General features: G+C 38.0%; 2 protein-coding genes across 2 annotated transcripts in view; one reads left to right on the top strand and one right to left on the bottom strand.

The window, feature by feature from the left end:
• Window positions 1-3,558, bottom strand: part of LOC119789487 (LHFPL tetraspan subfamily member 6 protein) — an 82,665-nt gene extending 79,107 nt beyond the window's left edge. Inside the window, exons 1-2 of the mRNA XM_038294391.1 lie at window positions 3,245-3,558; window positions 1,223-1,723 (exon numbers count right to left, since the gene is read on the bottom strand). Coding sequence (XP_038150319.1) covers window positions 1,223-1,607 — 385 coding nt within the window. The 5' untranslated portion in view covers window positions 1,608-1,723; window positions 3,245-3,558. The remainder of the gene's footprint in view (window positions 1-1,222; window positions 1,724-3,244) is intronic.
• Window positions 3,559-6,026: 2,468 nt separating this feature from the next.
• The window catches only part of cog6 (component of oligomeric golgi complex 6), a 31,923-nt gene continuing 23,788 nt past the window's right edge, over window positions 6,027-14,161 (top strand). The window contains exons 1-4 of the mRNA XM_038294433.1: window positions 6,027-6,225; window positions 6,586-6,729; window positions 7,654-7,725; window positions 7,855-7,913. Coding sequence (XP_038150361.1) covers window positions 6,091-6,225; window positions 6,586-6,729; window positions 7,654-7,725; window positions 7,855-7,913 — 410 coding nt within the window. The 5' untranslated portion in view covers window positions 6,027-6,090. The remainder of the gene's footprint in view (window positions 6,226-6,585; window positions 6,730-7,653; window positions 7,726-7,854; window positions 7,914-14,161) is intronic.

Genomic DNA, 14,161 nt, shown 5'->3' on the forward strand with positions numbered 1-14,161 from the left:
TTTCTTTCCAACATAGCTCAGAAACAGTTTGATTCGATAAAAGCATTAACTAAAAAAGTTTTCCCTTCATGGTCTTTTCACAGATTGTTCAATTGTTCAATTTAGTCACTGCTATTTAGAGACGCTACTATTGCGTTCAGTGAGTATAACTGTTGCGTACTTGCTCTGCATTTTTCAGCTGGGATTAGAGTAGGTGGACACTATGTAAAGTAGGGGTTAGTCTTAAATCTTTTTCTGTATCTAGAAGCTTTGCTTACAGGATGTACTGTAGATTCATAACTCTTTCCTGCTGAAGAAAAACATCCCCATATCAGGATGCTGCCATCACCAAATTTAAGTCAGTTTAAGGTTGAGTTTTCAGAGTAAAGTAAAGTCTAACTTTTCAGCTCATACTGCCAGCAATTCCAATATTGATCAAAGTGGAGCACTTTCCCCCACATTTCTGTTCCTCAGGTGACTTAAGGAGGCATTAGCCTGGGCATCCTAATGTTTTCTTTCCACAGTGACCATTCCTTAACTTGGAGATTTGTGGAGTGTCCGGTCAACTATTTATTTTTTTCACCTTGGCTACAGATCTCTGGGGAGCTCTGATTTAAACTCATCTCCCCCTTTGGCAGTCACTGCTCATGGGTTGATGAACTGAGCACTGCTCTCTGAGAGTCCCAAAGCTTCTAACAATGTATTATAACCCAGCCCTTGTTTTACAACCCAGTTTTACACCTGAGCCATATGCTGTTGTTTTTCATGTTTATGGGGCTGTGCGTTCAATGATTTTATCGAACCAATAAATGTTTTTATACTTATATTACAGTCAAACTTGGTGGACTGCATTTGCTAATTAGGTGATTTATACAGGTAATGTGTTTCGCTGGATCTTGTTTTTGAGTATTGAGTACTAGAGGACAAGGAATTGAATACAGTATAAGAGAAATATTAAACCTCTGTAAAATTTTCTACACACTTTACAATTATGTGCCTCCTTATGTTGGTCTATTGAATAGAATCCTAATAAAAACAAACTTAAGATGTTTTAGGTACAAGACGGTTTAGGTTAAGACAAACCTATGCTTTTACAAGTTGCATTCGGATTGTTTTGGTCTAATTAATGGTTAATTTGTATGAACAGTTTTTTTTTTTTGCAAACCACGGACTTATAAAGTAGAAAGCAGAAAACAGGAATCAGAGTTGGATAGTTGATCCCAGAAGAAACCAAACTGCTCACCTCCAACGAACTGGATGCCACCGGCCACGCGTCCGATCGTACGAGAGATGAGGTCAGAGATGCAGCAGCCCATCACACCTGTGAGGGCCACCAGCAGTAGGAGGCCGCATCCCACGCCCGTCACCACTGTGCAGATCCTCCAGTGCAGGCTCGGGATGCCATGGAAGGAGGCGTAGCGGCCGCATTGCTCCACCATGACCGTGATCTGTTTCTCCTCATCTCGTACCGGGTATGAGCAACGACGGAAGGTGCCAAAAGACACAGGCTTGTCCATCTGTGTTCCCAGCAGCCAGTATGGCATGAAGAAGCCAACGCAGGAGGCAGCAGCACACAGGAGTGACAGCAGGGCCCAGATAACACCAGTGCACGTAAGACTAGACGCCATCGTAAATATAGTCACTGAGCAGGACAGCAGTTAAATGAGCAGTTGCTGTGTTGCTGGAGGGCTTGCAGTGAACATTTAACACTTGTGGTCTTCACCTTCTCAGTGACTCTGGATCCCTGTCAGGAGGAGGAGAAATATAGATTGAGAGCTGCTTCACAGATCCTTCCTTAAAACAAGCTGTGGAGTTAAAAACCAGCAACCTAATTTAGCAAGATGAGGGAGTCATTACAAAAGTCATTACAAAAGCATAAATAGAAAACAGAAAGTGTCAAAGAGGTTAATATTTCGAATTATGCAAACTTCTTTACTAGCTTAGTAAGACCCTATAATTGATTGCTGTTTTTTTTTTTTTTTTAAATGTAATTAAATATAGACAAATGCATTAGAGAAACTGCTGTTGTTTATGTTAAGATCCAAAACCTTATAGATTAAATATAATTGTGATTTGATTAATGGTAAACAAACCGTTGTCATGATTTAACTCAAACTCAAGCAAATTGTTTAATCAATTTAACTTAGATTAGCAAAATAAAAGAGTAATTTTTTACATCCCGTGCATTTATTTCTATTTTTTTTTAACCCTGATAAATTAGGAATGCAAAGATAAAGGCATTTTGTGGCTAATTTAGGTTTCTGGTTTTCCAATTAGGCTATTTTATTTATTTATGTTGTCAAGAGACAGAAAACAGTTTTACAAGGTTGAATTAGCCGTATATTTTATAAAACGGTAGCAGTTTTCTGAATCCATAGGGACTGCCTTTACCAATTTATGAAACTTTACATTTTTAGCAAACTATATGGCACAGATGAGCATGTTCATAGGCTTTTATATGATGGGAATTAATTTTTTTGATCAATTCAATAAAAAATAAAAAATACTGAACCTTTGGATATATTACTGGAAATTTGGACTGTTTTGTCTTTTCAATTATCTGCAATACAGGAATGTTAATAAACCCCTTTTTTGCCCTATTCCAGTAGTCAAATAAGTATAACATAGAAAATAATCAAATATTATGCAAGTTTTTGACAGAGATCGTTGTTTCCGAAAGAAAAACTAAGACATTGCATGTTTCTCCCTATCTGCAAAAACAAAACATAAAAAAATACATGCTTATCTGCAGAAAAGGAAAAACAAGTATAACTTCAGTACTTCCTGATCACTTAACAGAGTCTTTCATGGCCTAATTTTTAGACCTCCCATCTCTGGTTAATTGTTTAGTGCATTCTTACAAAAATTTTATATAAATATTTTTGGTGCAGCTTGCAGGATTAATAACATGTTTGATGTAGTTGTATTTAATGCAGCATACCCCATAAGATATGATTATTTGTTAAAAAAGAACACAGCGTTTCATATTCATTCATACTAATGTGCATGTTTATAACACACAGGTACACGTGTCATAGTAAAACTTTACACACTGTGGTTTATGGATCATTAATTAACTATGCACCACCAACATCAACTGACCCTGGAAACATTTGGCTGAGGAATCAGGTCCCTGCAGGAGCTGCCACTTCTTCATGAACATGCAGTGATTTCTGGTTAGGGGTGACCTCATGCAACACATTTTAGCTTTGACTGTTTCTGTCTGAAAAGATTTACAAGGCAGATTAAAAGGTTAAAATCTTACATGTTGGAAGACGCGGGGGTTTTAAGGTGCGCTCTTTTATAGCGGCTGTTTACATCTGCGGAGTCCAGCTGTGTTTGGGTCTGAAAGCAAACTTTTCTCCAGCCGAGGAGGAGAGAAAACGATTCCGATCGAGTAAAGAGTGGATCCAAAATACGGTATATAGAAAAAGTCACTGCAGAATCCTTCCACGCCAATGTCTAACAGCGAGCGCTTGAATCAATGATTTACTCCTGCTTGGTGCGAGAAGGACGAGAGGAGCGGTGCTCAGTGATCAGGCGGACTCCAGATCACACATTCCTGCTTTCAGAGGGAGAGAGAGAGGGAGAGGGGGGAGGAGGTGGGAGGAGGCGCATGAAACGCTGCTTGGAGGGAGGTGACCATCAATCCTCACCCAGGGCAGAGGCGTAGCCAGAACATTTTTAAATGGGGGGCCAAAATACTGAAAATATAAAAAAAAAAATCGTTAACTTATTTCTAAATTCTATTTCTGTATAATATGAGAAAAAAGTCAGAATTCGGACTTTTTTTTCTCAGAATTCTGACTTTAATCTCAGAATTCGGACCTTTTTCTCAGAATTCTGACTTTAATCTTAAAATTTTAACTTTAATCTCAGAATTTTGACTTTTTTTCTCAGAATTCTGACGCTTTTCTCAGAATTGTGGCCTTTTTTCTCAGAATTCTGACTTAAATCTCAGAATTCTGACTTTAATCCCAGAATTTTGACTTTTTTCTCAGAATTCTGACTTTGTTCCTCAGAATTCCGACTTCTCATATTATAATGAATAAAATGTAAAAATCAGTTAACCTTTTTTTTTTTTTCAGGGGCTCTAATCCTCTTCCGTACAAAAACCAAAGTACATTGAGGGGTGGCCGAAAGCGGATAGGCACTAGAACCTCAGGGTCAAACTACACTGTTCCAACAGGACAATTAACGAGCAAAACATCTATATTTTTTAACTAAAGACAAACTATACTTTCCCAAAGCCTTTGCTGTATTTAAACATCCGTAATTTCTAGGGAAAAGGTATAGTGTGTCAGGACTCTGCTGCCTCTGCCTTCTCCACAGGTGTTCCTGGTTGACTGATTGGTGCTCGCACACCAGCAGGTTGTTTCTGCAGCACCGGGGTGCTCTATAAGAACTGCGTTCAGACAGCGGAAGGACGCCTGAGTGTTACCGTAGTGGTATGCAAAAACTACCACGGTCTCTAGCCTTCTCAAGCTTTGTGTAATCTGTCTTACCTCTGTGTCTCCCAGGTGCCTCCCTCGTGTTCTGATTCCTCTCATGGTGGACTCCTCTGAGTGGTACACCCGGTTCCTTCCGAGTCGGTTCCCCTCACTGGTCCCCCCACCCTCACGGACCTCCTTCAGGTTTCCCCCGCTGTTCTGGTGCTTGGATCTCCCCGGTGCTGCTCGGACCCTCTCTGGCTTCAGCTCTCAGGTCACCTGGACGATCGCCTTCTCCTCCACCTGGCCAGCTTTAAGTCCAACCCGCCTTCTCCCCGGTTCGGCTCTCCCCGCTCTGAGGTAAGCGTTCGTCCAGCTGAACATTCCTCTCTGCCCCGTCCCTGGTTAACCGCCCTTCTCATTCCCCTAGACGTTCCTTGGTTCCGGCCCCCTGTGCTGAGCTTCGGTCTGCGGTTGCAGAATCCCCTTTCGTTCTGTTTTTTTTCCCCAATAAAAACCCTCAAAGATCTGCCTGTTTCCGAGTGTGTTCAGCATTTGGGCCAAACACGTCAAGCCAAACATGACAGAGTGTATAAAACTCTTTCAGTTCTGAGTTCTGGGGTGTAAATCTTTTCAATTGTCATTGCTTACCTACTTGTATCAATAAACATTCTGCAAAGACTGATATTTACAAGCACTAATATCTAAATGAATTGAATATTTGATAAGTTTTTATTAAATTTGTTTATCTATAATTTCACTGAAGACTCCTAGATAGACACATAATTCTATCTTTGCCCCATATAACACAAAATCTAGTTCTGAAAAGAGCATGAATTTTTACATATTATCTTTGATGTGTATAATTAACCAAAATTTTTTTACATTTTTTGAATATTCCACTTGAGAGTATTACTGCTGCCACCTTCTGCATTAGAGGGAAATAAATGGTTGGGGTGGCCACAGGGGTGGCCAATAATTGCCTAAGGATGGCCATGGCCACCCCTGGCCACCCATCTAGCTCCGCCCCTGACCCAGGGATTGGAGTCCCTATTTCTTTTGCTCCTATTTCTTTTTGCCTACCTTAAAACATAGAACCGTATCATGTATTTAAGTCTAATAGTACCATAATAACTTCAGGTTGGAGTGAGAATATCAGAAAGACTTAAAATTTTGCTGATGAAAATTTTTCATTAAAGTATTTGGTTCTTTTTTTGGCATAATTTACAGATCGGTTCCAATACTTAAAAAAACGGAAATACATGACTAAAGTTGAATTATTGGTCGTTTTTATTATTGTTTGCGTGTTTTATTTTTAATAATTAGAAATATTTTAAAATCGAGCTATAAAAAACACATTCAAAAACATTCAGTTACTTCATCTCCACATTTGGAAAAATACTTAAGCGTTTAATTTTGACTCTTATTTTGTTAGAATTAAGACTTGCAGAATATGTTGATCACAGAAATATATTATTTCTGTAATATCATCGTTACGTTTAATTGTTTTCACCAGTAATTGGTTTTATAAAGGTAAAGTTTATTATTTTAAAGGGTTGGAGAAATCAGTCTCTCCGGAACCTTGTGTCGCTCCTACTAACTCCGATCGAACCTCAATTCCAGACGGACCAAAACAGTCTTCGGAATTGAGTTGACGTGGAAGAACATTTGCATTTGTACGATGGCAAATACTAAAATAGAAAGTTCGGTCGATAGCTCCAGTTTATCTTCGAGTTCAAATGTACCTTCTCAGCCCAATAACCCTTTATCGAGGAAGCTGAATAAAATTCTGGAGACACGACTCGATAATGATAAGGTATATTGGAATGTATTTAGCTTACTGTGCTAGCAGGCTAAGTGCAGCTTTTTGATGTTTTGTTATATTAATTAGTGGAGAACACACTTATATCTTTGTTACTGACCTTTTCTGACCAATAAAACAACGTCGCTAAGATAATACTGTGTATTTTAGCAATTAGCGTTAGCATTATAGTCCTTATTTTTATTTGGCCATCTCATTTACTGTATACATATGCATGTAATCAGTCATAAAGACGTGACTACGGTTATTTATTCATTTTTTATTTATCTTTTAAATAGATGTGAACTCTTGTTCAATAACGTTTTAAATAAAAAGCACCTTTAGGTTAGATTTGATATTTTTCTGTGTTTTCAGGAGATGCTGGAGGCTCTAAAGGCGCTCTCTGTGTTCTTCACCGAAAACAGTCTGCGCACCAGGAGAAACCTGCGAGGAGACATAGAAAGGAGAAGCCTAACAATTAACGAGGAGTTTGCACGAATATTTAAAGAAGTTAAAGAGGTAACAGAGCTCCAACTAACATTGTTTTTGTCTCCTTAATATCCAACTTTTGTGTCCTTACATTTAGTGCTCATGCACTCCGATTTTGTCCCATCTTGCTTCTGTTTTGTTTTGTAGACAAACAACTTCGCACTTGATGTGTTTAATCATTCTTATTGGGTTTTTTTTTTTCTCCTTTTACTTGTATTTTCTTTTACCAGTTATAGCAGTTAAGGATTATAAGAATCCTCAGATCAAATTTTTGCATTTGTTTTGCTTTCCAATGATGGCAGGTCTGATCCCTTTTCGAAAAAAATAAAAACAATCCACTGGACTTGGTTTCCAAGATTGAAGACGTTTTGCTTCCCATCCAGGAAGCTTTTTCAATTCAAAATGTCAGGAATAGCGTTGAGTTCAAGGTTTTATACAGTAGCCCAACAAAGCCTTGTTTGTTGGACTACTGGGGGTTGTTTGGCTTATTTTGTTAGACTGCAATACCCCATACCCCTATAAGTGTCTGAAAGGTCTGATCCCCACTTGGGTCAATTGGCTCTTACTAGTAAGATCTTATACTATTCTAAAAGTCTTTAAAAAGTATTTCATTCATATGTTATAGGTGTATCTTCCAATTTAGGTTAAACACTGTAAAAGAAACCGGATCTTGAAAAAAAAAAAAAAAAAAAAAACACAACTGTATAGGCATATCCAGACTTTTTTGATTAATTTAGCAGACAACTACTTCATTTATTAGTAAGAGATCATAGCTAAATAATTTGGAATAGAAACCTATATTTCTCCATCCCCTGTGTTATTAGCGTGCACTTTAGTAATGACACATTACTGGGACACATTTTTTTATTTTTGAACACTAAATTCAACAAGGATATATATAGTATATATATATATATATAATATATATAAATATTTGTTTTGCTTTCCCTAAAGGAGCTTGAAAGTGTTCATGAGGATGTACAGGCCATGAGCACATGCTGTGAAGAAATGACCAATAGATTAAAGGTATGAAACTGAGATTTGCATGTGTTGGTTATTGATGATTTTCTTGTTACGGAGATTTTATATATTTGCATTAACTTTCACCCTGTAGACATTGGTTTTGCAAATTACTGCATTCCCTCTCCTCAATAGGCTGCAAAAGAGCAAACTCAAGACCTCATCGTAAAAACCAACAAGCTGCAAGGAGAAAAGTGAGTCAATTCTTTTGGTAGAAAATAAATTGTGGGGGCAATATCTGTCCTTTTTATGACAAGGCTAGTGCATTTGTTTAAGAGGAGTTTGCATTTTATGCATTTTGTTTATGTCAGAATGCATAAATCTGAAAAGTTGATGCATGCTTAAGCACATGGCAGTGGCGTAAAACAATGTAAACACTAAGTGAACATTTCTGGCGATAGTGCTTTATTTTGATATGAACATATCTTTTTTGGTGGATTTTTTCTATGTGTAGAACATTACTAAGTGCTATTAATGATAAATGCTTTTTGCTATGTCTTAATTTTGGGCCTTGATAAACTTTAAATAGAATAGGCTTCAATTGTATTATCATTACATGTCACAACTACAAAGCAAGAAAAATTTAGTTTGCCAAATCCACTTCTATCCAGAAGTGCTATAAAGAATTTAAATATTTATGTACACATGTACAGAGACTGTGCATGTATAGAATACAAACGGCATATATAAAAAGAAAGTAAGTGTAAGAGGCTATAAAATAAATAAATATGGAATCTACATACAGACTATACAGGAAAGTTAGAATACAGTATATATATATATATATATATATATATATATATATATATATATATATATATATATATATATATATTAGTGCTGTCAAAATTATCGCGTTATTAATGCGTTAACGCGAGGCCATTTTAACGGCGATAATTTTTTTAACGTGAGATTAACGCCTTGTGGTTTTATGGTACAATTTTCCAAGTACATCCCGCTGCAGCCTGCGAGAAGGCGGGGCTATTTTCCCCCAGTGTATGCATTTCTCATAGGCTTCAAGAGCGGAGCTCCTCAAGGGAAAAAGACGCTCATACACTGGGTGACGCTAGTGCCTTTTCTTTAAGCCCCACCAACAAACAAGTTGAGTGTCTGGTAACTAGTAGCAACCTGAAATACGCTGAGAAAACAGATTACTGAGGTGAAATGGAATCTGCTACGACACTCTTGCCGTCTGTGTACGCCACAGGTCAGTATCGTGCGCGTGTGTGTGTGTGTGTGTGTGGGTGGGTGGGTGCTTGTGTGTGTGTTCTCATTTTTGTTAAGAGGCTGAAAAGTAACTTTCTAGAGCATAGACTACCTCCATCTAGTGATGTCGGTCTATTGATTTTGATGTATTGATTGAAAATTGTTCATTATTATCTTGGTTAATTAACATCTAATGTTAACTCTACTGTATTTTACAGCAGTAGGTTAAAATGCTTGTCTTTGTTCAAAAGACTGTATTAACTGTAAAGACTGTCTTTTACATCAGCCTGTTTTCAGGGCCTTTTTTTTGGCTACATATTTGTTATTTTTTGCTACATGCCTCCCCATCTTATTGCCATATGTTTCTATGGCATAAATCAGTATCTGTGACCTGTTTTCATTTTAAAAAAAAGAACATTGGCACAAACCTAGCCTGTATGTATTTTTTTGTATGTCATCGAGAGTATTTAAATGATTTTCAATCAGGAAAAAAATGTGCGATTAAAATGCGATTAATCGCGAGTTAACTCAGGCATTGATGCGATTAATCGCGATTAAAAAAATTTAATCGATTGACAGCACTAACAGACACATATAGTTGAGAAGTATGTGTCAGTTGTGTTGGATTATAAGGCCCATTATATGGGTTTTTGTTTGGGTATATGCATTTAGCCCTAGTGATGACACAGTCTATGCTCACACAGCAGGTCATGATGCAAAATTCAGATTTTTAGACAACAGCACACTGTTTACAGAAATAATCATAAATCTTACTGGCAGTAAAAGTGTTTAATAAAACTTAATGAAAAAAAAAAAAAGAAACTTAATAGTGAATGCCGTTGTCTCTGTGTTATTAAACTCTCGACTCTTTTTAATGGCTCCATCGTTAGCAAAGAAGGAAGGTAAGAAAAAAACAACACAACTACCGTATTAACAACAGCCTTTTGCAGAGTACTCAGTAATACTCCTGCTGCTGCATGGAAGTCTGTGTTGATGTGTCGTGGGAGCCCTGAAAAAACTAAAATAGATAGCGACTTGACCATTCTCATTAGGGATGCTATTAAAACCTGGGATAGGTATCCAATTTAGTCTTATATATAAAAGTGGCTCAAGTCAGAAATTTTGCAACGATGAATAGATTGGAATTCGGCCTTTCACGCTGCCATGAAAAAGTCGGATATAAATCGCATATTGGCACAAAGATTAACTTTGATTCGCATCTGCCTGCAGTGTGAATGTAGATATGATTTTAGAAGAATCAGCATTTGTGAGTCGAAGAGTTAAACCGACCCGATCACACTGAGTGGACCTGCAAACAGATAAGACATCCTTTGTGCAGTCTGTCTGCATGAAATTAGAAAACTAGGTGTTTATCTTTGGCTTAACAGAGAACAATGACCCTAGAAGCTAAAAAGAGTAACTTCCCTGTTTTATATTTAATAACATTCCTTTAGTTAATACCTGCCAAGAAACAAAGAGATCTGCATCCGTGTTACAGAACATGTGACAAGTGTTATTGGGCAAACAACATGTTATGATCAGTAATTCAGTTTCAGTGACAGACAAAACCTCATGAATTGCATTCATTTATTTTCATAAATTCCAATGTATTTCCCTTTCAAAACAGTTTTTAATAGTTTAAAAGTAGAGGTCAACTGATTGAGTTTTTTTTTTTTTTTAAGGCTGACAGCGATTATTTTAACATCAGTCTAACCAATCTCTGATATGCGCTGCTGATAATTTTAGGTCAACTCTTCGAGGCGATATTGCTTTTGCACACTGATAGCAAATGTTACACAAGTCTTAATCTGAACAAAAAGAAATGAATTAATTAACAAATCAAACAAAACAGTAAGAATAAATAGTAGATGGAGGAAGACACAATGCATGAACGTATCCACATATCGACCAATAACATAAAAGGAAAACGCTTACTTTAGCGCATATATATATTTCAATCTGAAAAACTCACACAGAGAGAAAAGATAATTAGAAGAATTTATTGATAAGAAAGTATAGTCTTTGGCGCTCAGACCTCGGCAGGAACATTCATGCTGAATTATGCTTTAACATGCATGAGTAGATGAATGTGAATAGGGATGTTCCCCCCGGGCCTGAAACTGGTGGTGGTTTAATCCGAGCTGGTTGACAAGGTGATCTGCTGGGCAGAATTGTGGGACTAGAAGACTGAGGGAGCTGACGCCGGGGCATCATTCAGACTCGGGATATAGAGGTCCTGCTCGGTGATGCAGGTACCGTGAAGTGTCCATGATGAGCAAGCATGAAGCGACAGTGGAGAGGAAAAACTCCCCTTTGGGAAGAAACCTCTGGCAGAACCGGGCTCAACATGGTGGTCTTCTGCCGGACCAATGCGATGAGACGAGGGATGGTGACAACTGGGATTAATACTCTCTGATGAGGTTGAGGTGAAGTCGTGTCATGGAGGACGATTCAGCTGCGATGGCGGAGAAGGGGATGGAGGTGGGTGAATTGTCGTCTGGATCGAAATCCGACATTGCGATTGCAGGATAGCAGCTGTGGTGAGATTTGAGGGAGTTTATAAAGTGGAAGCAGGACGCTGATTGGGCTTCGTGGTGGAGTAGTTCAAAGCTGATTGGCTCGCTTCGGAGACGGATCGGCTTCTGATTGATGTGAGGTAAGTCAGAGTTTCTTCAATTGAACTTTCGCTAGAGCTTCATATTAATCCATCTCTGTTTACCAGAATAATTAAACCGAAAATATAATACGTAAATTTACACTATTTTTGAATTAGGACATGTTTGTATTCCATGCTACTTTTCTTTTATAACAATGAGGATAGTTTTTTGTAAGTGATTTACATCCCTACAACTTAAAGTTTTACAAGCAGAAAAAAAAAATGCATGCAAGGTCACAAGCTCTTCCTTAAAAAATGTCTTTATTTAAGAAAAATGTAAAACTTGAAGTGTTATCAATTTTTATATAAAACTAAGCGGAGTTCTTGAAGATGTCATTAAGGGCAAAAACAAAAAACCCTTCTTGAGAAATGTTCCTTTATCTGCTGATTCTGAAGTTAACATGAACATTGTGCTTCTTAGTCAAAATATAATGTGATTTTTTTTTTTTCCAAGCTGGGTTGTAAAAAGAAAAAAAAAAAAAAAAAAAGCATCATATGATGTGCCGGCAGACACTACTGTATGTTTCATTGGTAAATATAGCCGGAGTTATGTAATTTTATTTTAACTTTTTTTATTGTTTGTTTAACTGTGTTCTCTTCTCCTTTTCCAAAAGAAACAAATATTTTTTACCATTTTTTTTGCAGCTTGTCGGTTTTAATAGATTTCTATGGAGCTGATACATTAATATTAAAGCACTCTGCTTAGCAAAAAAGAAAACGTTTTGTTGCTGTATTTTATAAAAAAAATCATTTCCTATTGTTTCCAAAAGTCTGCTTTAATTGTTAGAGCTCTTTGGGAAAAAAGTCTAAATTATAATTATAGACTTTTTTGCATTTGCATATCGTTGTTTAATGCCACTGTCCTCAGAAGTGACAGTGGCAGAAAAACATCCAACCTATTGTTGCCTGCTGGGAGTCTGTATAGGAAGGGGTTTATTAGCATTTTTAACAGATGTGATCAGTGACCTTGAGTGTTGTCGACATGAAGGTAGGGGTGCTGCTGAGGTCAATGTAGATTTGTGGTGATGGACATTTGCAGACATCATCGCCGTACCACTGCACTTCACGCTCCAGTGGCTCACCATCAGCACCCTTGTTATAAAGAGGTGACATAGATGGAAAGGCACTAAGACTGAAAGTGAAATGAATGGGCAGGCAACAAAAGACAGGAGTGGAGATAATGGCAGCAGCGAGCACACGTAGGAAATGAATTAAGACTATGTATGGCCTTGTTAGGAGCGTTTCCTGGAAGTGGGGAGACGTTTGACACGAGCGTCCTCCCCGAGTGCAGAGTAGTTTTTGTCCTTTTCTCTCCGCAGTGCTCCCACCGGGACCTGCTGTCTTCCTCTGTGACATTTTCATGCTTAGAACCACAGTGACCCCTAAGCCATATTGACTAGTCGGCACACACTGGGTTTTGACCTTGTCTCACGTAATTTTGTCTCAGAAGGGCTCCAGGCGAAAGTGCGCCGGCAAGCTGTCGTCCTTCAGAGAGTCCGCTCTCTGCAGTCTTCTTGGTCAGATCTTTCTCCAGGTCACGCAGGCCTTTGAAGTCCCAAGCCATTTTTTTTTTCTTTTTTTGTTGATGCTTATTACATTAGTGTTAGATTTGAGGCATACTTACAGATTGAGCAGCTCTTCTCGGGGTGAACAGTCATTTCAAAGCCTCTCCTGATGCTACTGATTTTTCTTTGCTCTTTTGCTGTAAGAAGCAAGAAAAGGCAAATGAGATGCTCCAGTTTGCAGAAGTGAAGGTTAAAGATGTGAGGCACTGAGCTGCAGCTGACCCATGTTTGTTTGCTGGCTCTCAGTCAGCAGCCTCTGTTGTTTCGGGCGGGCAGTGTTTAAAGTTGTTGTCATCAAAAGGACTAAATAGATGTTTGTGTGTTGCTCTATAATGAAATGCAGCGCTGCACCACCTGTCCCTCTCTTTGTAATCTTTGCATTAGCATGGCAGGGCATGTTATCATGCAGAGCCAGCAGAGACGTCTCTCAAACAGATGTTTTGTGTCGACAACGTGACCCCACGAGCCACCTGAACCAGGGGTGACGCTTTGGTCTTTAATGCAAATCTTCTGAATTAACACACTGGCGCATATTTGGACGTAGCTGGCTGCATATCAGAAAAGAATGAAGATTATCAGTGCCTTGTGAAAGTATGAATGCGATGTGAACCTTTTTTTTTTTTACTTTTAATCATGTTACAGCTGTAAACAATGTATGTTACTTGGATTTTATCTGATTGATGGACATAAATTATCGTGAACGGTAAGGGAAATAGTTTTTATAGACATAAAAAACCTGACAATTCGCACTACATATTTTTATTCTGCCCCATCAGTACAAAAAAAAACACTTTTTGCTTTAGTTACAAGATTTTCAGGGTACGTCTATGCTATCATTTCACTGCTAGACATTTTTAGCCACTGCTTGCAAAGCAGTAGAAGCTTACTGGGGTTGGATGATGAGCATCTGAGAATAGCAATTATCACATCTAACAAATTTTTTGTTGGATTCAGATCTGTGAATGAACTAGGTCATTCTAACAGGAATATACTTTGAAGTACCACTAGTGGTAGA

The sequence above is a fragment of the Cyprinodon tularosa genome, unplaced genomic scaffold (genome assembly GCF_016077235.1).
Source record: "Cyprinodon tularosa strain WSP-4 unplaced genomic scaffold, ASM1607723v1 ctg34, whole genome shotgun sequence".
NCBI classification, from domain to species: domain Eukaryota; kingdom Metazoa; phylum Chordata; class Actinopteri; order Cyprinodontiformes; family Cyprinodontidae; genus Cyprinodon; species Cyprinodon tularosa.